The sequence below is a fragment of the Babylonia areolata genome, chromosome 26, assembly GCF_041734735.1.
Source record: "Babylonia areolata isolate BAREFJ2019XMU chromosome 26, ASM4173473v1, whole genome shotgun sequence".
NCBI classification, from domain to species: Eukaryota; Metazoa; Mollusca; class Gastropoda; order Neogastropoda; family Buccinidae; genus Babylonia; species Babylonia areolata.
Window position 1 is genome coordinate 34,560,472 of NC_134901.1, and position 23,953 is coordinate 34,584,424.

General features: G+C 45.6%; 1 protein-coding gene across 1 annotated transcript in view; it reads left to right on the forward strand.

Moving 5' to 3' along the window:
* Positions 1 to 23,953, forward strand: part of LOC143300296 (uncharacterized) — a 118,190-nt gene that overhangs the window by 45,609 nt on the left and 48,628 nt on the right. The window contains exons 35-51 of the mRNA XM_076613893.1: positions 1 to 59; positions 993 to 1,107; positions 2,498 to 2,778; positions 3,304 to 3,421; positions 4,550 to 4,743; positions 6,777 to 6,891; positions 7,664 to 7,894; positions 9,748 to 9,942; positions 12,111 to 12,343; positions 13,092 to 13,206; positions 14,132 to 14,367; positions 17,425 to 17,539; positions 18,357 to 18,694; positions 20,409 to 20,523; positions 21,151 to 21,347; positions 22,425 to 22,542; positions 23,595 to 23,770. The exon at positions 1 to 59 is cut by the window's left edge and continues 153 nt beyond it. Of these exons, the coding sequence (XP_076470008.1) occupies positions 1 to 59; positions 993 to 1,107; positions 2,498 to 2,778; positions 3,304 to 3,421; positions 4,550 to 4,743; positions 6,777 to 6,891; positions 7,664 to 7,894; positions 9,748 to 9,942; positions 12,111 to 12,343; positions 13,092 to 13,206; positions 14,132 to 14,367; positions 17,425 to 17,539; positions 18,357 to 18,694; positions 20,409 to 20,523; positions 21,151 to 21,347; positions 22,425 to 22,542; positions 23,595 to 23,770 (2,951 nt within the window). The remainder of the gene's footprint in view (positions 60 to 992; positions 1,108 to 2,497; positions 2,779 to 3,303; positions 3,422 to 4,549; positions 4,744 to 6,776; positions 6,892 to 7,663; positions 7,895 to 9,747; positions 9,943 to 12,110; positions 12,344 to 13,091; positions 13,207 to 14,131; positions 14,368 to 17,424; positions 17,540 to 18,356; positions 18,695 to 20,408; positions 20,524 to 21,150; positions 21,348 to 22,424; positions 22,543 to 23,594; positions 23,771 to 23,953) is intronic.

The following is a 23,953-nucleotide window of genomic DNA, read 5'->3' on the forward strand; positions in this document are numbered from 1 at the left end:
GCCCACCGTCAACCCGCCCACCCCGGGTGTCTCCATCCCCACCACCACGCCCAAACCAGGTGAGGAGCAGGGGAGAGATGCCCCCTTCTCTCCTTTTTTTTTTTTTTTTTTTTTTTTTCGTTTTTGTATGCTCACCTTTTTCTAATTTATATGCTCGGGTATGGCTGCCTATACGGGGTGGGTTGTGGGGTTGGGGGTTAAAAACCGGTCATACACGTAAAATCCCACTCGTGTTCATAGCGAGGGAGTTGCAGCCCACGAACGAAGAAGAATATGCTCGCGGGCACTCGTACGTATTCGGTCTCTTTAGTAACGACAAAGAACAGTCGCATGCAGATACATAATCATGCACATAAACACACACGTACGCACAACCCCCCGACCCCAACACACACACACACACACACACACACACACACACACACACACACGGAGTCGCGCACACGCACATGCAAGCAATCATGGAGGCATGTTTGCACGAACAAACACAGACAAAAACGTATGCATGCATGCGTGTTCCCTCCCACCACACGCGCGCATGGGAAGGCAAAATATATACAGGCACATAACATGCGCGCAAGGGCGTACGCACTGATACGCGAACAAACACCCACCCACTTACCCCAACCTCACTCCAACCTACCCCCCCCCCCCACACACACACACACACACGCGCGCAATCACACACACACTCGCGCGCGCGCGCACACACACACACACACACGCACACACACACACCACACACACACATGCGCGCGATTTCTAATTAATGATAACAATCATCATTATGATAGAAATGATAATAATCCAAATAATAATATTAATAATATCATTTATTTTCAGTCTAATATCATAATCTTAGATGAACAGACTATAAATAAATAAACGAACAAGCGCGCGCGCGGGAACACACACACACACACACACACACACACACACACACACACACACACACACACACAGACTAACAGACAATGATGTACCCGTTTCAGCCATGTGCGTGTACAACGGGGTACCCTTCGCCCAGGGCGCCACGTGGGATGACGGGTGTGACCTGAAGTGTGTCTGTGAGAACGCTACCACCGGGTACTACCGCTGCAACCAGAGGTACCCGCGCCTGGCGTCCCTAGCAACAGTGTGTCATATTGCATTGTGTCACTGTTTGTTTTTCACAACAGGTTTCTCTGTGTGAAATTCAGGCTGCTTTTCCCTGGGAGAGCATGTCGCTACACTGAGAGCGCCGCCCTTTTTTTCTTTTTTCTTTTTTTATTTATTTGTTTTCTCTTTTTTTCTGCCTGTAGTTTTATTTCTTTTCCTTTCAAAGTAGATTTTTCTGCAGAACTTTGCCAGGGACAACTCTTTTGTTGCCGTGGGCTCTTTTACGTGCGCTAAGTGCATGCTGCACACGGGACCTCGGTTTATCGCCTCATCCGAATGACTAGCGTCCAGACCACCCCACCACTCAAGGTCAAGTGGAGTGGGAGAAAATACTGACGACTGTGGGATTCGAACCAGTGCGCTCAGATTCTCTCGCTTCCTGGGCGGACGCGTTACCTCCAGGTCATCACTCCATAGTACAGTATGATGTGTCCGATTGTGACCACCAGAACAGCCGTGGAGGCAACTGCTGTCCCGACTGTCTGGGCTAGAATTTGATTATTGTGGAGAGTGTCTTGCCCAAGTTAACATCCCCACTCTCTCGGCCAAGAGGGCTTTAGGACTGTCAGCGTTGAGGATGGAACCAAAAAGTCAAGTAGCCCCCAAGGCTACAGCACTAAGAGCCAGTGCTATCTTGCCTCCGAGTTTGAGAGTCGTAGTCCTAGTTATTGTTCCATTGCAGTGGAGAAACCATTCATCGTATAACTCTCAGTATGTTGTTGGTCCAACTGTGAGCTTGTGTCAATCTCTGGTCTGAGCCAGGTATTTCTTGGTTTATTCTCCCGCTGGGGATTTTGTTGCTGTGAAAGACACAGTGCTCTCTCTCTGTCTCTCTCTGTCTCTCTGTCTCTGTCTCTGTCTCTCTCACTCTCCCCCTTTCTCTCTCTCTCTTGTTTGTGTGTCATCGTAGAAAAACGGCAGATATGTATGTCGGCCAGTGTGCTAATATCTCCGTCTTTGGAAAATAAAGAGTCATTCATTCATCTCTCTCTCTCTCTCTCTCTCTCTCTCTCTCTCTCTCTCTCTCTCTCTCTCTCTCTCTCTCTCTCCCTCCCTCTCTCTCTCTTTCTCCTCTGTGTGTGTGTGTGTGTGTGTGTGTGTGTTGGGTATGTGTGTGCATGTGTGTGTTCGTGTGTATACGTGTACACGTGTGTGTCTGTGTCTGTGTGAATGGTAAGTTTCAGTTTCTACCACCAGTCAATATCATTGCTAGTTTTTTTTGTTGTTGTTGATGTTGCTTGCTGTTGTTGTCATATTCGTTATCATGGTCATCACTCATCAGTCAGTTCAATAATCATCATCATCATCATCATCATTAACCACTCGAACCATCGGCCAGGTGCGCGCGCTACGACCACGTGCGCGCGGGCTGCACCCTGGTGGCGGACCCTCGAGACTCTTGCTGCCGCGTGCCTCTGTGTCCCCCTGTCGTCACCACCCCCAACCCCGCCACCCTCACGCCCCCCAAGCCGGGCAGCACCCTGGTGCCCACCACCCCGGGTATGCCGGTCATCCCCACCATCATCGGCAAGGTAGAAGGCGTGGGCGTGGAGCCCACCCCGGGTGTCACGGAGAAGCCCAACCCCAACAACCCCTTCCCCACCCCCAAGCCCACCAAAGGTGAGGACAAGGGTGGTTTTTCTTTTTCTTTTCTTCTTTTTTTGGGGGCGCGGGGGGGGGACACGGGGTGAGGGGGGGTTGAGGTTTTTGGTCGTGAGATGCTCTGTGGTGGACTGTATCTAGAGCAGGCCTTTCGTTTTTTCTTCTTTTTTTTCTTTCTTTGTCTGTGCATATTTATATCCCTCCTTGTATGTATGTATGTATGTGTGTGTCTGTCTGTCTGTCTGTGTCTCTCTGTCACTGTCTGTCTCTCTGTCTCAGTCTCTCTCTGTCTCTGTCTCTCTGTCTCAGTCTCTCTCTGTCTCTGTCTCTCTGTCTCTGTCTGCCTCTCTGTTTCTGTCTCTCTCTGTCTCTCTTTCTCTCTCTCCCCGTCCACATCCCCCCGCCCACCATAATGAAAATCCGAACTTAATTATGTTTGGTGTGTGTGTGTGTGTGTGTGTGTGTGTGTGTGTGTGTGTGTGTGTGCGTGCATGTATGTGTGCATGGGCGTGTGTGTGTATGTGTATGCGTGCGTGCGTGCAGCCCCTGGCTGTCTGTACAAGGGCGTGATGTACCGCCAAGGACAGCAGTTCTCGGATGGCTGTCAGTACGACTGTGTGTGCGTGGACGACATGACGGGGCGCTACACCTGTACTGAAAAGTGAGTTCACTGCAGCTGGGTGCATTGTTCAATAGCTAGTTAGTTAGCTAGCTGGTTGGTTAGTTAGTTGGGTGGTTGGTTAGTTAGTTAGTCAGTCAGTTAGTTAGTTAGTTAGTTGGTTGGTTGGTTGGTTGGTTGGTTAGGTTGTTTGTTTGTTGGTTGGTTGGTTAGTTAAGTTATTGGTTGGTTGGTTGGTTGGTTAGTTAGTTAATTAGGTTCTTGGTTGGTTGGATGGTTGGTTAATTAGTTAGGTTTTTGATTGGTTGTTTAGGTAGGTTATTGGTTGGTTGGTTGGTTAATTAGGTTACTGGTTGGTTGGTTGGTTGGTTGGTTAGTTAGTTAGGTTGTAGGTTGGTTGGTTGGTTGGTTGTTTGGTTGGTTGAATGTTTATTTATGAATTTAATTATCTATTCATTAATTTAGTTACGGATCTGTCCAATACTTTTCTGTAGCTGTGTGCATTTTTCAATAGTTGGTTAGTCTGTCAGTCAATCAGTCTGTCAGTCAGTTAGTTAGTTAAATTTTTCGTTAACTGTTTTAATTTATCAGTTCATCCATTCATTTACTTATCTGTTTATTTACTCTTGAATCTTATTTTACTTATTTTCTTCTTATCTGCCCTCAAGGCCTAACTAAACGCGTTGGGTTACGCTGCTAAATCAGGCATCTGCCTAGTAGGTATGGTATAGCGTGTATGGATTTGTCCGAACGCAGTGACGCCTCCTTGAGTAACTAAACTGAACTGAACTGAACTGCATGTTGTACAGTGGGATGTGATGTGACGTGATCTAATGTGTGTGTGTGTGTGTGTGTGTGTGTGTGTGTGTGTGTGTGTGTGTGTGTGTGTGTAGATGGATAGATAGGTACATAGATAGATTCTCAGATACATAGAAACAGTTGGCGAAGTTGAGAGCACTACCTGTATGTTCCTCGAACCAGACCTCTGATACAGCAGGTGATAAAAGCACGGGTTTTTATTCGGTTTAAATAGTATGTTACATCATTGTCGTGTGTTTCTTCTTCTTCTTCTTCTTCTTCTTCTTTCCCTTTTTTTGTTTTTTGGTTTTTTTTGTTGTTGTTGTTTGTTTGTTTCGTTTCACCTGCCGAGATCTGTCTCCACCCCGCCAGGTGTCCCGTGTACCCGAGCCTGCCCCCGAACTGCCAGCTGGTGAACGACCCCACCAACCCGTGCTGCAAGACGGCACAGTGCTTGACCACCCCCCACCTGGTCACACCCGCCGTGGGCTCCACCCTAACCGCCCCTCCCCAGGGACACACCGTGACGCCCGGCACCCACACTACCCCCGCCCCCGTCAAGCGAGGTGAGAGGGAAGGGAGGGTTGGGCAGGGGACGGGGGGTGGGGGGGGGGGAGTGGAGTAGTCGCGGGTCGTTCGGCTCAGCTCAGCTTCTGTGCTGGGTTATGTTCTGCTTGTTCAGCGTGGTTAAGTTCAGCTTTTCAGCAGGGTTATGTTTAGCTTATCGTCAGGGTTAATTTTAGTGTTGTTGTTTTTAATCATGGTTAAGTTTAGCCCTTTTTTTCCTGGCAAGGTTAACTTTAACTTTGAAGCAGGTTACCCGTAGGTTTTTAGCAGGGTTAAGTTCTCAGCAGGGTTATACTTAGCTTTTTAACAGGGTTACGTTTAACTTTTCATCAGGGTTAAGTTCAGTTTTTTTTCCATCAGGGTTCAGTTTAGCTTTTTACAGCAAAGTTATGTTTAGCTTTTTAACAGGGTCACGTTTAGCTTTTCAGAAGGGTTACACTTAGCTTTTTAACAGGGTCACGTTTAGCTTTTCAGCAGGGTTACACTTAGCTTTTTAACAGGGTCACGTTTAGCTTTTCAACAGGGTAACAATTAGCTTTTTAACAGGGTCACGTTTAGCTTTTCAGCAGGGTTACACTTAGCTTTTTAACAGGGTCACGTTTAGCTTTTCAACAGGGTAACAATTAGCTTTTCAACAGGGTCACGTTTAGCTTTTCAACAGGGTAACAATTAGCTTTTCAACAGGGTTACATTTTTTATTTTCAGCATGGTTACGTGCAGCTTTTTCATGAGGATTACGTTTAGCTTTTCGCAGGGTTACATTTAATCTACCTTTTCAGTTCTGTTACTTTAAGGGACACGTGTTTTTTTGGGAAGACATAACTCCAGATTCCAGAGAAGGGGGACAGGTGAAAGGGGGTTTGGGTTGGGTTTGGGCTCCTGCAGGTGAACTCTCTTTGTTGTCATGGATCAGGTCATCCGAATCGATTTCACTGTCCAGGTGGGCTACTGTGACTCTGGACACGAAGTCATTGTTCTCACACACACACACACACACACACACACACACACACACACACACACACACACACACACACATTTACCATTGCACTTGTGTCTTATAAACCTTAAGGTTTCATGACAATAAAATCTATTCTATTCTATTCTATTTACACACACGCGCACACGCACACACACACACACACACACACACACACACACACACACACACACATTTACCATTGCACTTGTGTCTTTTAAACCTTAAGGTTTCATGACAATAAAATCTATTCTATTCTATTCTATTTACACACACACACACACACACACACACACACACACACACACACACACACATTTACCATTGCACTTGTGTCTTTTAAACCTTAAGGTTTCATGACAATAAAATCTATTCTATTTACACACACACACACACACACACACACACACACACACACACACACACACACACACACACACACACACACTGTTTCCGTGTCAAGGAGGTGTCATTGCGTGAGGACTGATCCGTATGCGCTACACCACATCGGCGTTAAAAACAATAACAACAAAACATAGCGACCTGACGTACGCATAAACCCAATGCTGGTTATGCATAAACACACACACGCACTTACGTATGGTAACACACACACACACACACACACACACACACACACACACACACACACACACACACACACACACACAGGGGATATTTTTAACATTTCCCTTTCGCCGCCAAAATCGCATTACAGCACCAGCCAGATAGAGCACCCAGGCTCACTGTAATGTGACCAGATCATGGGTCTGTTACCTCGTGAACTAACTACTCGTAATTTTCGGTGGTAAGATAGGCCATGGTTTCTACACACCACATGGGAAACCCCAGCCATTCTTTGACACCATCTTTTCTGCGTTTATAGCACAAGGGAATTTTTGCACTCGAGATTGACTGACGGTGTTTTTTGTTTTTTTTAATTAAAATTTCAATTAATGTATAGGGCATTGGCCCTCACATGTTATCACGTTGTCGCTTGCCTTTTTTTTTGTGGCGGACAAACTCTTGACATCGTTTCAACGCGTCGTGCAGACGTGTGCACGTACAATGGCAAGACCTACACCCAGGGACAACGCTGGGATGACGGCTGCACCAAGGTGTGTGTCTGTGAGAACGCCAACACCGGCTTCTACAGGTGCTCCGACAGGTGAGCAAGAAAAGGACGCACAGACACGTATAGATGTAACACATGCACGCACGCGCGCGCACGCACGCATGCACACACACGCGCGCACACATACACACACACGCACGCACGCACGCATGCACACACACGCGCGCACACATACACACACACACACAGGCACGCGCGCGCGCGCGCACGCACAAGCTGAAGAAGAAATGAAAAGAAAGAAATATACTAAAACAGAAAAAGAAACTGTTGCTTGCATGATTTGGTTGGTCTGAGCTTGCAGGACCCGTTGATTGTGAAAGGACTGATGACACGATGTATCGGTGGATTTATCGACTGGTGTGTGTGTGTGTGTGTGTGTGTGTGTGTGTGTGTGTGTGTGTGTGTGTGTGTGTGTGTATTGTGTCTGTGTGTGTGTTTGTGTTGTGTGTGAGTGTGTTTGTGTGTGTGAGTGTGTGTGTGTGTGTGTGTGTGTGTGTGTGTGAGTCACTGAATGTGAATGTGTGTGTGAGAGAGAGAGAGAAAGAGAGAGAGTCACTGAATTTGAGAGAGAGAGAGAGAGAGAGAGAGTGTGTGTGTGTGTGTGTGTGTTTGTTTGTTGTTGTTGATGTTGTTTGTGAGAGTCATTGAGTGTGAGTGTGTGTGTGTTTGTGTGTGGGTTTTTTGTCGTTGTTGTTGTTGTTGTTTTTCTATTCCTACAACGCATTTCCCTTTTTTTTCTCCCCTCCCCCTCCCCCAACACCTCATCGCCCTTCCCCCACCCCCACCCACACTCCAAAACCACCAGGTGCGCCAACTACGACCCCATCCCCGCCGGCTGCACGCTGGTGGCGGACCCCAACGACCCACTGTGCTGCCAGGTGCCCCAGTGCGCCCCCACGGCCAACCCCCAGTACCCCAACCCCACATCGGGCCCCACGGTCATCGTGACCCAGCCCACGGGCCGCGTGACGGGCACCGCCCCCGTGCCCCACCCCCACCACCGCCCACCCCGGAGACTCCACGCCCAAGCCTCCAGGTGAGGGAGGGAAGGCGAACTGGTTTGGTTTATATATGATTTTATTCTCGAAAGCAAGTAAAGACATTGCCAACACAGATTTGCAACAAGCCGGAGCTTATGGTGTGTGCTCGGAAAACTGTTCATGCACACAGTGAACACTTTACACAGCGGCAGTATTTTAAACTACGTCAAATATGATATCTGAATCTGATCACGGATGAGCTCTGAAAGGAAAAGCAAGGAAGTTCTCCCGAGAAAGGTAGAAAAAAAAAAGTTGAAAAAAATCTTGTTCGTGTATAAACATACATACGGGCATTCCGGTGTTTGAACTGCTTGGTTGAGATTAGGCCAAGGGCGCTGACTGAAGGGAAGCAGTCATACACCAATGACGCACGTGAAACTTGTACCAGGACACTGAGTCGGTCTGTCGTGGTTTGGTTTATTAAAAATTTTAATAATGATAATAATAAGAAGAAGATTTTATATAGCGCTATAATACAAACATAAGCAAGCTCTAAGCGCTTTACAATCCAGTACCTAAAGTGAAACGAGAAAGCATATAAAAAGAAGTAGAAACATAAAACAGAATCATTAATATTATAAAAACACAATGCATAAAATTCACAAAGTAACATACTCTCAATACTACAGCTGTTACACTCTAACACTCACATAAACACATACACACACAGACACACACATGATTAAACGACTGAGATAACAGCAATTTTCACTAAAAATATATACATGTAAAAAGGAGCATGACTGTAATCTGCATGCCATAGATTTTGTAAAAATTGCAAAATAAAATTTTGAATAGAAAAGGTAAAAAGGGTAAAAATCGGGTCAGTCTTCCTTTCGAACCACACCACCACCATCCATCTACCCACCCCCATTCTCTTTACTCACCCATCACACACATTCACATTGCCATGGGCCTGGGACAACAGCACTATTTGAGTTATGACAAGTATTTTTTTAAGAGATAAGTTTTAAGATTTGCTTTAAAGGTGGATAGATGAGTTGTTTGTCTGAGAGCAATAGGCAGAGAATTCCAAGTTCTTGGGCCGAAGACGGAAAATGACCTCTTTCCACAGGAGTTAAGGAAGTATCGGGGAACAGTTAGCTGGGAGGAATCAAGAGATCTTAATGTTCCGTTTGGCAAGTACGGGTTAACAAGCTCAGAAAGATATGAGGGTGTGGTCTCACAATTCAGGCACTGAAAGCATAGACAGTCAACTTCATATTCAATTCTGGCTTGAACAGGCAACCAGTGAAGTGTCCGCAGGACAGCATATTTTTTTTAATACCCAGAAACAAGATGAAAATACAGCGCTCATTGAAGAAAAAGGAAAGCTTGAGCAACAACAACTCTGAGCTTATAATATCGTGCTCTTTCATGTGTCACAAACGATCGACAAGCGCAATGGCGTTCACGATTTAATTATTATTGATCAGATTTGAAATGAGACTTTATCGTTTAATCGTGGTTGATGATATCTTTCATCCTTTTTTCTGAGATGTTTTACAGAGTTAGAAACCATAATCTTCTCAGTTTCGGAACAACAGTGATTTATGTCTTTGTTTCTTTTTTCTGTGATGTTTGACAGAGTTTGAAAACAGTCTTCTCAGTTTTTGAATAACAGTGGTTTGATGACATCTTTATTTCTCTTTGTTCCTTTTCTCTGATGTTTGACAGAGTTAGAAAACATATTCTTTTCCGTTTGGGAACAACCGTGGCTTGATGATATCTTTACTCCTCTTTGTTCTTTCTTCTGATGTTTGACAGCTAGAAAACATAATATTCTCAGTTTGGGAACAACTGTCGTTTGATGATATCTTTATCCTTTATTTTCTGTGATGTTTTACAGAGCTAGAAATAATAATCCTCTCACTCTCAGTTTGGGAAAGGCCGTGGTGATGATAATTATCTTTGTTACTGTCTTGCCAGTGGGCTGCATGTACAAGGGCATGATCTACCGACAGACCCAACAGTGGCAGGACGGGTGTGACTACAAGTGTGTCTGTGTGGACGAGGTCACTGGAGCCTACAGCTGTACCCAAAGGTACCCGGGCTGTCCACACTGGGTGGTGGCTAGTTGATATGGGTAGATTGGTTGGTTGATGGGTAGGTTGACGGGTGGATTGGTTGGTTGACTCAGCGACTCGTTGGCTAGCAGGATGGCTTGTTGTTGATGTGGTTGGTTGCTATTTTGATTCTTCTCTCTCTCTCTCTCTCTCTCTCTCTCTCTCTCTCTCTCTGTCTGTCTGTCTGTCTGTCTCTTGGTAAGATAATTCAGTTTCGTTAGGTAAGCGGTAGACATGTCGGCTGACTGAATGATTGCCTCTTCGTCACGCTGATTGTGAATATCTTCAACAGCTGGCAACTTAACTGAGTGTTATTGTTGTCCAGTTTGTATGTTTAGAGGACCAAAATGGGCCAGCGCTGACTTAAAAACTTATGAAGCTTGGAAGTTATACCTTGCGCTTTGTGTTGAAAACATACACGGACACATGTACACATCCGCTAAAACGCACACACACATGCAGAGATGTACGCGCGCGAACACACCCACACACGCACACACGCGCGTGTGCAGACACACACCCACGCAAGCACGCACGCAAGCACACACACACACACACACACACACACACACACACACACACACACACACACACACACACACACACACACACACACACACACACACACACGTTTGAACAGAAGCCGCATATTACATGTGGATGGGGCTGATGCTAGATCTTCAGGTAGATGGTTGTTTATTGCACAATTCTATTTATCATACTGGATTTGTTCGAGAGACAGGGCATTGACTGCTTTGGGGGAAAAAGCTATCGGCGAAGCGATTGGTTTTGGTCGTTATACTTCTGTACCGTTGAATAGAGGGGAGCATCTCGAAAATCCCAAAAGCTGGATGTCATTCGTCCTGGCTGATTGATTTTGCTTTTTTGAGTAGCCGTTTATAATATATGTCTTCTAGAGAAGGTAGATCAGCCCCGGCAATCTTAATGTGGTATGTACTGTGATAGGTACACAAATGTACATGCATGCACTCAAGGCCTAACTGAGCAACGCGGGGTTATGGTGTTGATAAGGCAGTTGTCCAGCAGATGTGGTGTGGTGTAGCACAGGTACATGGGATTATGCGAACGAAAGATGATGATTTAATAACATTTTTATATTGCCAGAGCCTAAAATTAAAGCTATTTAGGCAGTAACTGACCTGCATGCTATTTAAAAAAAAGGATCATTATATACATGAACTAAATATAAGATTGCCTGGCAATGAAAATAAAGAACAAGAAAAATACAAAAGATCCGATACTGAAACATACCTGTTAGTTCCTAAGTACACTGCATAAAACAAGTCACAATAAGATACAACATCACATACACTAGATGTGCCACAAATAATCCAAACGGGGACACTGCATAAAAACCTGTACCCAAGACAAAAGTTGGCAGGGATAAGAAAACCAAAAATAGGATTATTTTTTAAAAAATTACAGTGAGATTACGATATTAATTACAAGAGCAAAAATATATGTATGTATACAGCCCAATGCAGTAAATAAAATGTCACTTTGTGAGAAAAAAAAAAAGGCATCGGAGTCTGAGTAAAGTGGATGAAATTTGACCCATGATATAAAACATTACGATAAGACCAAATGAACAGTTATAAACGAAAGTGAAATTTTTTTTTCGGGGGGGGGGGGGGGGGGTCGACCACCGTTTTATTTTGTATATAAATCACAGAATGTCAAAGTAATCAATAGCATTTATGGAATAAATACGACTTTTCACTTACTGATTTGGGGCTTGTTACAATAATATGGAAGGAAAATGTACAAGTCATACAAGTAAGTGTACAAAACTTGGAATTAGTGTTGTTGTTGTTTGTTGTTGTTTTGTTTTGTTTTGTTGGGTTGGGTTTTTTTTTACCTTCATTCATACACAATTCTATGTCTGTCTGTTTCTTCGAATATGGACAATCACGTTGCAAAAACTGTGTTGTAAAATAGTTTGGTTTGTCTTGGGGGTGTGGGAGGGCGAAGGGGGCGGGGAGCCAGGGGGGGGGGGGGGGTCGTGCTCTGGTGTGCATGTTCGTCTCTTTCTCAATTCCTATTCGATCATTTTGACGTTATTTGTAGATGTAGAAGAAAGTGAAAGTGGAACGGGAAACCAGCATCCGCCGTGTCCTTGTTGCAGGTGCCCCCCGACGGGCCCCGTGCAGCCTCGCTGCTCCATCCAGCCTGACCCCAACGACTACTGCTGCGTGCGTCAGGTGTGCGACTTCAGCAAGCCCACCCCTACCCCGCAGCTGCCACCCGAGCTGGTGTCCCACACCACCCGCAAACCCCTGCCCTCGGGTCAGACCTACCCGCCCACCGTGCAGCCACCCACACCCGGGGTGCTCACCACGCCGAAGCCCACGTCTCCATGTGAGAGAGAGTGTGTGTGTGCGTGCGTGCGTGCGTGTGTGTGTGTGTGTGTGTGTGTGGAGGGTGGGATGAGGGGGGAGGGGCGTGGCCTCTCCTTGTTTATGACAATGCACCGTTATGAGGCGTTAAAGGTGCATGTTTTGCTCAACGTGTTCATGAGGTCATCGGTTGGCCTGTGAATATTTTTCCGCCTTACACCGTGTGTCGAAATGATCCGGTTATTGCTGTTTGTCTGTCTGTCTGTCTCTCTGTCTGTCTGTCTGCCTCTCATTTCCTCGCTTTGTCTTTCTGTCTCCCTCTCTCTGTCTCTCTCTGTCTCTCACTGTCTCTCTCTCTTGCTCTCTCTCTATCTGTCTGTCTCTTTCTCTCTGTCCCTCTCTGTCTCTGACTCTCTGTCTGTGTCTATGTCTGTGTCTGTCTCTCTGTCTGTGTCTATGTCTGTGTCTGTCTCTCTGTCTGTGTCTGTCTCTGTGTGTGTCTCTCTCTGTCTCTGTCTCTCTCTCCCTCTCTGTCTCTGACTCTGTCTGTCTGTGTCTCTGTCTCTGACTCTGTCTTTCCCCCTCTCTCCCTCTCTCTCTCTCCCCCCCTCTCTCTCTCTCTCTCCCTCCACCACCTCTCTTTCTCTCTGTCTCCCTCTCTCTGCATTCCCCCCCTCTCTCTCTATCCCCCCTCTCTCTCTCTCCATGTACATGATATGTGTGGCCCATGTTGCTGAACGTTCCGTTGTCTTGTGTGGCGGCGCGTGCAGCATTCTGCGTGTACAACGGCATCCCCTACCAGCAAGGGGTGTCCTGGAAGGAGGGCTGCAGCCGTACCTGCCGCTGTGAGGACGCCGTCAACAACTACTACTCCTGTTTCGACAGGTTGGGCTGACTGACATCATGGACACTTTACACAGCGCATGTCCTCGGTCAAAGACCAAGCTTCAACATCGACAAGTCGATACTTACACTTATGTGGAGTGATGGCCTAGAGGTAACGCGTCCGCATAGGAAGCGAGAGAATCTGAGCGCGCTGGTTCGAATCACGACTCAGTCGCCAGTATTTTCTCCCCCTCCACTAGACCTTGAGTGGTGGTGTGGACGCTAGTCATTCGGATAAGACGATAAACCGAGGTCCCGTGTGCAGCATGCACTTAGCGCACGTAAAAGAACCCACGGCAACAAAAGGGTTGTCCCTGGCAGAATTCTGTAGAAAAATCCACTTCGATAGGAAAAACAAATAAAACTGCACACAGGAAAAAAAAAAAGATAATGATAATAATGATAGTAATAACGATACTAATATAATTACTACTACTACTACCACTACCACTACTACTGATAATGATAATAATGATAGTAATAATAATAATGATACTAGTACCACTACTACTGATGATGATGATAATGCTAATAATAATAATAATAATAACGATACTGCTACTACTATTACTACTGATGATGATGATGATAAAGATAATAATGATGATAATAATAATAATACTAACGATACTACCACCACCACCACCACCACTACTACTACTACTACTACTGCTACACATGATGATGATGATAATGATAATAACGATACTACTACCACTACTACTGATGATGATGATAATATTAAAAATAATGATGATAATGATAATAACGATACTACTACTACTACTACTACTACTACTACTAGTGATGATGATAATACTGATAATAACGACACTACTACTACTACTACTATTGATGATGAGACGACGACGACAGCAGCACCAACGAAGCCAGAAGACACTGACGAGGGCCGTGTTGCCGCCAGGTGCCCCACCTACCAGCTCAAGGCGGGCTGTCAGCTGGTGACGGACCCACAGGACCCGTGCTGCCAGGTGCCCCAGTGCAGCGTGCTCGTCACGCCCTCCCCCACGCCCGACGCCACCGCCACCCCCTTCCCCAACGGCACCTACCCCCGCCCCACCAAGGGGCCCGACCAGGTGCCCGTGCCCGTGCCCACCAACGTCACGGGCATCCTGACGGGAACCCTCAACACGCCCACCGGTGAGTGCGGGTTGGAGGGGTGGGGGGGTTGTGTGTGTGTGGGGGGGGGTTGTGTGTGTGTCTGGCTGTGGGGCGTCAATATCTCTGTTTCGGGGGGGTGCGAGACTCTGGCCCACAGGCATGTCCCGTCGCAAGCTCCTCGACAGTGTCTTACATTTGTGGAGGGGCAGGGCGCGTGCATGGAAGCGGAGATCGAGCGCGGTGGTTCGATCAGATCGTCGCAGTTGTTTCCCCCTAGGCCTTGAGTGGTGGGGTGTGTGTCGTAGTCTGTCGGAGTGAGAGCAGGTACCGAGGCCGGTTGGTGCACTTAGGCGTAAGACCGACGGCAAAGGGTGTGGCATGAATTCCACTGATTCCCTCTTGATGAATTGCCCTGGCGTGATTGATATATGTGTTCGTATTATGTACTACTACTTTTTTGATATGTTTTGATTAGTTTATAATTTTTAGCGGGGGGGAGTCCGATGATGGTGATGGTAATATATAATTAAATTAATTCGAACTGCTGAATTATTAACTTACTGATCGATGATGATAAGACTATATTGATGTTTAAATAAACTTTACATCTATTCACACAACCACACACATATACAACATTATGACTATAATAGAGATAACAACTTAACAAGCCTACACTGCTCACAACTACTACTCAATTTTACACTCAACGCTGAACATATTATGATTGTATGAAATAACGATACTCACATAAACTGTGAAGATAATTAAAATAATGAAATAAAGAAATAAACAAACATACATAATATAGTAAAATAATGCTATATCAATATAAACTGATTAATAACGACAATAATCACACTAATAGATGAAGAAACACGACGAAGACAGAAAGAAGCAAAGAAGATGGAGGGTAGGGTGTTGCGCAGGGGCCATACAGCAAGGCGGCTGAGCGGAGAACATAACCGTCCTGGCCATCCCCATTGAGCTTTGGTCAGCCCCCCAAACAACCATTCAACGCAACTTACCGAATAGGCCACCAGTGGTGTACCGTGTCCCACCAGTACGCTCCTAAAGCTAAAACCTAGTTGATGCGGGTGGCGAGGGGGGGTGCAGGAGGGGGGGGGGCTTGATTCCACTGGATTCTCTGTTTGTTGCCTTGCGTGATTCTTTGTTGTTGTTTTGTGGTGTTGTTTTTTGCTTTTTTGTTTTTTTTTTAGGGGGTCGGGGGGTATTTACTTACTTATTGACTGGCTGGCAGGGTTATTAACTTACTGTCCGATGGTGAGACTATGGTGTTGTTGTTGTTGTTGTTGTTGTTCTAATAACTGTCCGGTGGTGAGACTATGTTGTTGTTATTGTTGTTGTTCTAATGACTGTCCAATGGTGAGACTATGTTGTTGTTGTTCTAATAACTGTCCGGTGGTGAGACCATGTTGTTGTAGTTGTTGTTGTTCTAATGACTGTCCGATGGTGAGACTATGTTGTTGTTGTTGTTGTTGTTCAAATAACTGTCCGGTGGTGAGACTATGTTGTTGTTGTTGTTGTTCTAATAACTGTCCGATGGTGAGACGTTGTTGTTGTTGTTCTAATAACTGTCCGATGGTGAGACTATGTTGTTGTTGTTCTAATAACTGTCCGGTGGTGAGACTATGTTGTTGTTGTTGTTGTTCTAATAACTGTCCGGTGGTGAGACTATGTTGTTGTTGTTGTTCTAATGACTGTCCGGTTGTGAGACTATGTTGTTAATCTTGCTCTAATGACTGTCCGATGGTGAGACTATGTTGTTGTTGTTGTTCTAATGACTGTCCGATGGTGAGACTATGTTGTTGTTGTTGTTCTAATAACTGTCCGATGGTGAGACTATGTTGTGGTTGTTGTTGTTCTAATGACTGTCCGTTGGTGAGACTATGTTGTTGTTGTTGTTCTAATGACTGTCCGGTGGTGAGACTATGTTGTTGTTGTTGTTCTAATGACTGTCCGATGGTGAGACTATGTTGTTGTTGTTGTTGTTCTAATGACTGTCCGGTGGTGAGACTATGTTGTTGTTCTTGCTCTAATGACTGTCCGATGGTGAGACTATGTTGTTGTTGTTGTTCTAATGACTGTCCGATGGTGAGACATGTTGTTGTTGTTGTTGTTCTAATGACTGTCCGATGGTGAGACTATGTTGTTGTTGTTGTTGTTCTAATGACTGTCCGGTGGTGAGACTATGTTGTTGTTCTTGCTCTAATGACTGTCCGGTGGTGAGACTATGTTGTTGTTCTTGCTCTAATGACTGTCCGATGGTGAGACTATGTTGTTGTTGTTGTTCTAATAACTGTCCGGTGGTGAGACTATGTTGTTGTTGTTCTGATGACTGTCCGATGGTGAGACTATGTTGTTGTTATTGTTGTTGTTCTAATGACTGTCCAATGGTGAGACTATGTTGTTGTTGTTCTAATAACTGTCCGGTGGTGAGACCATGTTGTTGTAGTTGTTGTTGTTCTAATGACTGTCCGATGGTGAGACTATGTTGTTGTTGTTGTTGTTGTTCTAATGACTGTCCGATGGTGAGACTATGTTGTTGTTGTTGTTGTTCTAATGACTGTCCAATGGTGAGACTATGTTGTTGTTGTTGTTGTTCTAATGACTGTCCAATGGTGAGACTATGTTGTTGTTGTTGTTGTTCTAATGACTGTCCGATGGTGAGACTATGTTGTTGTTGTTGTTTTTTTCCCCTAATCATTTCTACTCTATCGATCGATTCAACAGTTACTGCGTTCGTCCATCAAAATACATATTTCTGCGGTCGTTATACAGAGTTACCTGCAAATGGAGAGGAAACTGGAAAAGCGTTATATGAAAATACCACGAAATAACAAGTGGGCAATGACATTTTCTTACGATTACATAGAGAATATCTAAAAATAAGCCATGACTTAGGCCATTGAGAAACATGCAAGTTACGTGACGGGTGTCTTCCACACAAGATAGAATCGCCCACAGCATTATTTCTGATGGTTCCAAACGAAGGGGGCATTCCCGGGTGAGTTTGTCGGTAGACTGGCCTTGACCTTGCTGCGTGTGTGTGTGTGTCACGTGTGTCACGTGCAGGCTACTGTGAGTACAAGGGAGGCCGCTACACCACGGGACAGAAGTGGACTGACGGCTGCGACTACAACTGCGAGTGCGTTGACCAGGCCACAGGAATGTACCGCTGCACGCAGAAGTGAGTTTGTGTGTGTGTGTGGCGGGGGTGGAGGGGCGGTGGCGGTAGGGGTAGGGGTGTGAGTCTGGGGAGGTTGGGGGAGGCTGTGAGTGTGTGTATATGCGCGCGCGCGTATGTGTGTGTGTGTGTGTGTGTGTGTGCGTGTTTGTGTGTGTGTATGTGAGTGTATGCGTGTGTGTGTGTGTGTGTGTGTGTGTGTGTGTGTGTGTGTGTGTGCGTGTTTGTGTGTGTGTATGTGAGTGTATGCGTGTGTGTGTGTGTGTGTGGGTGAGGGGGGGTTCCGTGTTTGTGTTCGGTGGAGTGGAGAGGAAGGGAATAGATGTGTGTGGGGAGCTATGATCGGACATATGTGTATCTCTGTCTCTCTCTGTCTCTCTCTCTATTCCATAATGTTCACATTCCCCTTCATAAGGGGCCTAGGCCTATACATGAATAAACCATCTTGAATCTTGAATCTTGAATCTGTCTCTCTCTCTCTCTCTCTCTTTCTCTCTCACACACACACAAACACACACCACACAAAGAGTTCTCGTGTTCTTATCGCACACCGCACCTTTCAAATCTCCCCCCCTCCCTTACTCCCCCCACACCCCACACTTTATCCACAAACATTTGCTGTTGTGTTTTTTTTTCCTTTTTAAAAAAAAATGATGGTGATGATCTTTTCTGGAACTTGGTACATGTGTTTTCTGGTCTAATATAACCTTAATTGCAAGGGACAAACAAACACAAACAAAAAAATAACAAAAGAAAGAAAAAAAACAAACTTCTAACCTCCCATTCCCCCTCACCCCCCCCCCCCCCCCCACTGTTGCAGGTGCCCCCCTCACCCCAACATTCCCCCGTACTGCGTGATGGTCAGCGACCCCAACGACGCGTGCTGCGAGACCCCCTACTGCCCGGGACTCCTCACCCCGGCGCCCAAGACCACCCCCGGACCCACCAACCCCCCGACCGTCTCGCCCGGCACAGGACCCACGGGGCCCACGGGACCCACGCCCAGCCCGGGCACCGGCCCCACCGTGCGGCCCCCCAGCACCTCCCCCTCCACCTCCAGCCCCCCCTCCCAGTCCACGCAGACCCCGCCCCCCGTCCTCACCTTCCCCACCTTCAACGTCCCCATCCCCACCGGCACTTCCAACCCCGTGCCCAAAGGTGGGTGGTGGGGGTGGTGAGGGTGGAGGTGTGGGTGGTGGGGGTGGTGAGAGTGGTGGTGGTGGTGGTGGAGGTGTTGATTGGTTGATTGGTTGGTTGGTTGAGTGGGTGGATGGTTTGGCTTGCTTTCGGGAGAGGGAAAGAGATAACGAACGAATTCTTGTGTGTGTGTGTGTGTGTGTGTGTGTGTGTGTGTGTGTATGTGTGTGTGTGTGTGTGTGTGTGTGTGTGTGTGTGTGTGTGTATGTGTGTGTGTGTGTGTGTGTGTGTGTGTGTGCGTGTATGTGTGTGTGTGTGTTTATTATTTTAAAAGGGAAGTAGGATAATCATGCATATGTGTTTTTACATTCAGCCGTACTAGGAGCAAAGAGAAAAAAATGAATTCAAAATATTCACAAAATTAACAAAGGGTTGCTGAAAACATTTTGGACACACTCAAATACATGCATGCATGCATGAACACGCACATGTTATATATATATATATATATATATATATATATATATATATATATATATATAATAATAATAACATAACGTACATGCACTTTGAAAAAGCAATATACATATCGTTCTTTTGTACGCTTTGAATGTGCTATACATTTTTTACAAATTTATGGATGAAAAACGATATTTTGCTATAATACTATATCATGTCCTCCAAAAGGTCGATTTCTGTGCATATTCATGACATTTGTTTGACTGATTTAGAGACAGTAGGTAAAGAGATGGGGTTGGGAGCACAGACAGAGAGAGGGGGGAGGGAGAGAGATTCCAGTACCTTAAAACGCGACCAGTATTCCAGAACATACCAGAGGAAGCCGCACCGGCGAACGCTTGAATGAAAGCACAGATATAAGCTCAGGCTTGTTGTCCTCAATTGAAAGCCGACTTTCACCTTGTTTCTTGATATTAAAATTGTTTAAACCAAAGCACAGAGAAAATAAGCAAGGAGAACGTGATGCCCGTGTTCCGCGCACTTGGCCTCCATTGAACCAGACCGCTGTCAGTAAATCCTGAACGGGCGCGGTCCTTGAAACAGGGCAAGGGACACAACCAGAAATCCTTGAATGCTGCTTAGCACTTCCCATCAGCTGACACACGTGTAAATTAAAAATAAATGTACATAGAGGGAGAGAGAGAGAGACTGACAGACAAACACAGGGAGAGAGAGAAAAAGAGGGAGGGAGAGACAGAGACAGAGAGAGAGAGAGAGAGAGAGAGAGAGAGAGACTGACAGACAGAGACCTCTGTACATTGAAACAAACCAAGACACGTCCGGACAGAGCGATTACTGTCTTAAGCATGGGACTGTGCGGGTGGTGCCCTGCACATTGCTGGAATCAGAACAGGCAGTATTGACTCGGCAGCAGTGCAGGGTCTCCTCTGGTGTGTCGCCTTCTTGCGACCTAACTTTGATGGCTCTTGTGGACTTCTGGCGCCGGGGTTGTAGCAGACGAGACTGGGTGGGGTTGTGGATTTGTGTGTGACCGGTATTTCAGCACGTTACAAAACGACGAAATTATGTTAATGATGATCATGTGGATATTGCATATGAGACATTTCCCCATTCCATTTCTTATGTGTTTGTTTATTTGTTTGTTTGTTATATCATCGTTTAATTTATTCTCCGATCACGTCTGATTTTCTAATTTTCTTTACTAAATTTATTCCATCGATGAATTTATGCTAAATCATTCGTCTGTTCATTCCAGACGTCTGTGTCTTCATGGGCAAGGCTTACACTCAGGGTCAGCAGTGGTATGACGGCTGCGACAAGATCTGCGTCTGCGAGGATGGTTCCACCGGTTTCTACAGCTGCACAGACAGGTAGGTGTCTTCTCTAACAGCTAGGCTGGGGGCGGAGAGAGAGGGGCTTTAGGGTGTGTGTGTGTGTGTGTGTGTGTGTGTGTGTGGGTGGGTGGGTGTGTGTGTGTGTGTGCGTGTGTGTGTGTGTGTGTGTGTGCGTGTGTGTGTGTGTGTGTGTGAGGGGATTGGGAGGATCTGTGGGTCTTTGGGTGAAAGTTTTAAGAATTAAAGCCCACGTGAATCTTGGCTGGATCTGTAAGGGTCGAAAGGAAAAGGCTCCAAAAGTGTGTAGAGTCAGTTGAGATTGATTGCGAAATGGTCAGTCAAGTTGATTCATCAGGTTTAAAACAGCACAGGGTTCATTCATGTGTATGCGTGGGTATTTTGCTTGTGTGTGTGTTTGTGTGTGTGTGTGTGTGTGTGTGTGTGTGTGTGTGTGTGTGTGTGTGCGTGCGTGTATATGTGTGTGTGTTTGCCTCTGTCTGTCTGTCTGTCTGTCTGTCTGTGTCTGTGTATGTGCGTACGTGTGCTTGTGTGTGTGTGTGTGTGTGTGTGTGTGTGTGTGTGTGTGTGTGTCTATGTGTATGTTTGCGTGTGTGCGCGCGTGTGTTTTCCTTCTACCACCACCACCCCCACCCGACCCTCCAGGTGTGCCGTGTACCCGAACATCGCCCCCGGGTGCGTGATGGTGGCCGACCCCAAGGACCCCCTGTGCTGCAAGGCTCCCCAGTGCTCGCCACCCACCAACCCCAACGTGCCCCCCACCGGCGTCATCGGGGTGGTCACGGGCAGCGGGCTGCCCATCGTCCCCACCCCGTCCCCTGGAGGGCCCATCCCCACCCAGCGTCAGTGGATACTAACTTCTTTTTTTCGTGTTTTTTTTTCCTTTTTCTTTTTTTTCTTTGTTGTTGTTATTGTTGTTGTTTTTTAAGTGATTTAAAAATTGGTGGTGCAGATTTCACCGATTATGGAAGTACAGCTTCACAAATTATGGAAGTACAGAAAAACTTTTAATGTGTGTGTGTGTGTGTGTGTGTATATATATATAGAGAGAGAGACAGACAGACAGACAGAGAATAATGATTTCGAAACATTTTATCATTTATCAAATTACCATATGCCTGTTGTTGTTGTTTTTAATATGCTGTGCATGTTTTGTCGATGACTTAAGCATTTATGTCATCCAGTTCATATTTATAAGAGCAGACATGTAAAAATGAAATCACAGCTAAGTTAACGCTCTCTCTGTCTCTCTCTGTCTCTCTCTCTCTCTGTCTCTGTCTTTCTCTCTCTCTCTCTCTCCCTCTCCCTCTCTCACCCTGTCTCTGTCTGTTTCTCTGTCTGTCTCATTCTCACTGTCTACCCCCTCTCTCTGTGTCTCTCTCTCCCTCCCCCCACCTCTCTCTCTCTCTGTTGCACTCTCTTCCTCTTTCTTTTCCTCTGTCTCTCATTCTTCCTGTCGCGGTAGAGCTGAGGATGGTGTGTCAGAATCATCAGAATCAGAATCATGTTTATTTGTCATGAAAACCGTAAATGAAAGGTTTATAGACACAGCAATAAAAGGTAAAAAAAATGTATTAAAATAGAATAAAATAAAATAGATATAAGGTGACTATAAATTTAATCTCTTGTTAATATTGATAGTAGCATTATTTTTACCATATTATGTATTTATTTGTTTTATTTCTTTACTTTGTGTCTATGAATAAGTTATTTGATACAAATGATACTAATGGTTCATCAGCCGTCATGTTAAAATTGAAGTGCAACGTTGTGAGGCACAGTACAAGCTTTAAGCTTGTTGATGCTCCTTTGTCTTTGTTGGCATTGTAATCAGGAATGTGCACTGTTGAGCAGTTAAAAGATCATTTAAACCAAATGTAAGGTGTTCCAATCAAAACGCCGTGTGTGACCGTGTGCAGCCCATGCCTGTGTGTACAAGGGCAATACGTACAAGACTGGCGAGTCGTGGCAAGATGGCTGCGACTTCACCTGTACCTGCATTGACGACATGACCGGGCAGTTCAAATGTACCGACAGGTGAGCCAGTCCGCGAACGTGTGCACTCTTTGTGTATTAGTCGCCGTAGAAGTAGTTGTTGAAGTAGTAGTATTAGCAGTAGCAGCAGCAGCAATGGAAGTAGTATATTAGTCGTGTAGAAGTAGTTGTTGAAGTTGTAGCAGAAGCAGATGTAGCAGCAGCAATAGAAGTAGTAGTAACAGCAGCAGCAGCAGTTTTGATAGTAGCAGCAGCAGTTGCGTTGTATTGTACTGTATTGAATTGTATTGTATTATATTGTATTGTTCAGTTGTCACAACAGATTTCTCTGTGTGAAATTCGGGGCGCTATACCCACGGAGAGCTCGTCGCTACACTGAGAGAGCCACACTATTTTTTCCCCTGCATGTATAATTGTTTTCCTATTAAAGTGGAGGTTTGTACAAAATTTAGCCCCGGACAACCCCATTTGTTGCCATGGGTTCTTTTACCTTCGCTAATTGCATGCGGCACACGAGACCATGGTTTATCTTCTCATCCGAAAAACTAGCATCCAGACGATGACTCAGGGTCTGGTGAAAAATCTGATTCAGTAAAAAAAAAATAAAAAAAAAGAGTTTGTATGAGTGAGTTCATGTGTGTGTGTGTGTGTGTGTGTGTGTGTGTGTGTGTGTGTGTGTGTTTTCACAGGCCTCCTTTGCAACAGGCTCACTTGCAACAGTATATCTTATTTCATTGTATTTGTTTTGTTTCAATTTTATTTTCATTTCATTTCAGCTGTATAAAAATCAGATCAAATAGCAGCCTTTTCGCAGAGTAGAAAGGGGTACTCGATGGGATCCCAGGTTGCAGACGGAGGATATTGAAGATTTTCTTCCTTTTTTTTCTTTTCTTTCTTTTTTTTGTGCCAATCATTTATATCTTTTTGATTTACGATTAATTTTTTTTTATTCCATTATGTTTCATTTCGTTCCATCCCATTCCATTTCTTTTTTTTTTTCGTTTCGTCCAATTTCGTCACATGTTTTTATTCTGCTCCACAATGTTTCGTTTCGTTTCATTCCAATGATTTCCTTGCTGTTCCTTGTTCCCCAGGTGTGAGAAGTACCCCAACCTGCCCACCACCTGCGTCATGGTCTACAACCCTAGCGACCCCTGCTGCAAGGTGCCCAGGTGCGGCGACAACCGCCCCACCACGCCCCCAACTCTCGCCCCCACCACCGACGCCAACGGCAACACGCCACCGCTACCCACAACTGTCAGCCCCAACGGTAAGGGGGTTGTAGGTTGGGTCGTGTCGTGTCGTGTCGTGTTGTGTCGTGTAGTGTAATGTAGTCTGCCAGAAAAGGTGACTCAGTCCTGAAGTGGCGACCACCCTGAAGGCGCGGGTTCGAACCTGCTGAGGACCTGGAAAAGAAAAGGCGGCAATACAAGGGCATTCAGGAGTCATGACA